The 1,089-nt window shown below is 64.1% G+C and overlaps 1 protein-coding gene across 1 annotated transcript in view; it reads left to right on the top strand.

The window, feature by feature from the left end:
- The window catches only part of SMG9 (SMG9, nonsense mediated mRNA decay factor), a 7,434-nt gene that overhangs the window by 1,660 nt on the left and 4,685 nt on the right, over positions 1-1,089 (top strand). Inside the window, 2 exon segments of the mRNA XM_025216467.1 lie at positions 1-164; positions 748-845. The exon segment at positions 1-164 is cut by the window's left edge and continues 6 nt beyond it. Coding sequence (XP_025072252.1) covers positions 1-164; positions 748-845 — 262 coding nt within the window.

Raw genomic sequence — 1,089 nt, 5'->3', positions numbered from 1 at the left:
GGAGGGGAAGCCCGAGGGGGGGGCGCCCCCCCCCATGGCCGTGGGGGGGGTCACGGGCGCTGCAGGGGCCAAGGTGGAGAAGGAGGGGCAGCGCCCCACGCAACCTGTCTACCAGATCCAGAACCGTGGCATGGGTGCCGCCGCCCCCAGCGCCGCCCTGGACCGTGAGTGGGGGGCGGAGCTCTGGGCGGGGCTTGTGGGTAGGGAGGGGGGTATCTGAGGGCAGGGTGGGTGGTGGTGGATGCTGGAGGAAAGAGGTGTGGCTAGGAAAGGGAAGGGTTTGGGCATGAAGGGTGGGGATAATGGAAGAGGTGGGGCTTGGGCAAAGGGGTGTGGTGAGGAGAAGAGGTGGGGCTAGGTAACGGGATGGATGGAGTTCATGGAGGGTGGGGTTAAAGGGCAGGGGGAACAGACAGGGAAGAGGTGGTAATAGAAGGGGTGGAGCAAGGAGAAGGTGTGGGGCTACACCAGGGGCAGAGCTAATGGAGATAGGACTAAAGGATGATGGACAAGGGGGAAGGGGCATGGCTTGGGGAAGGGGTGGGGCTATGGGGCAGGCTGGGGCTTAGCCCTGAGTAAGGCAAGGGGGCATGGCTTGGGGTAAAGGGGAGGGGCTAGCATATAGGGTTGGGGTCAGAGGGCATAGCCTAGCACCAAGGGGAGGAGCTGGCAAAAGGGGTGGGGCTAGGCATGGGGGGCAGGGCCAGATGCCTCCCCTCTGCTGACTCCACCTCCTGTGGCCCCCAGCTGTGGTGGGCCAAGCCAAGCTGGTGGCCCCCGAGAAGATGAAGCACAGCATCAAACTGGTGGATGAGCAGATGAACTGGTGTGACAGTGCCATCGAGGTACTTGATCTCTGACCCTACCCCGGGACCCCGCTCCCGGGCACCTGGGTTCTCCTCAAGGGTCCCTTCCCATGTTCCCCGTCTCCTGGGTCCCCCACCCAGCTCCACTCCCAGACTCCTAGGTTCTCCCAGGGCCCCTGCTGCCGGATGCCTGGGCTCTCCCCATGCCTGCTCAGACTCCTGGGTTCCCTACGGGGTTATCTAGTCTTGTTGTGTCGTCCTGTCCCATTTCCCACCCCCCCTG

The sequence above is a fragment of the Alligator sinensis genome, unplaced genomic scaffold (genome assembly GCF_000455745.1).
Source record: "Alligator sinensis unplaced genomic scaffold, ASM45574v1 scaffold850_1, whole genome shotgun sequence".
Classification (NCBI taxonomy): Eukaryota; Metazoa; Chordata; order Crocodylia; family Alligatoridae; genus Alligator; species Alligator sinensis.
The sequence above is the reverse complement of the archived record's forward strand: the minus strand, read 5'-3'. Positions and strand labels throughout refer to the sequence as shown.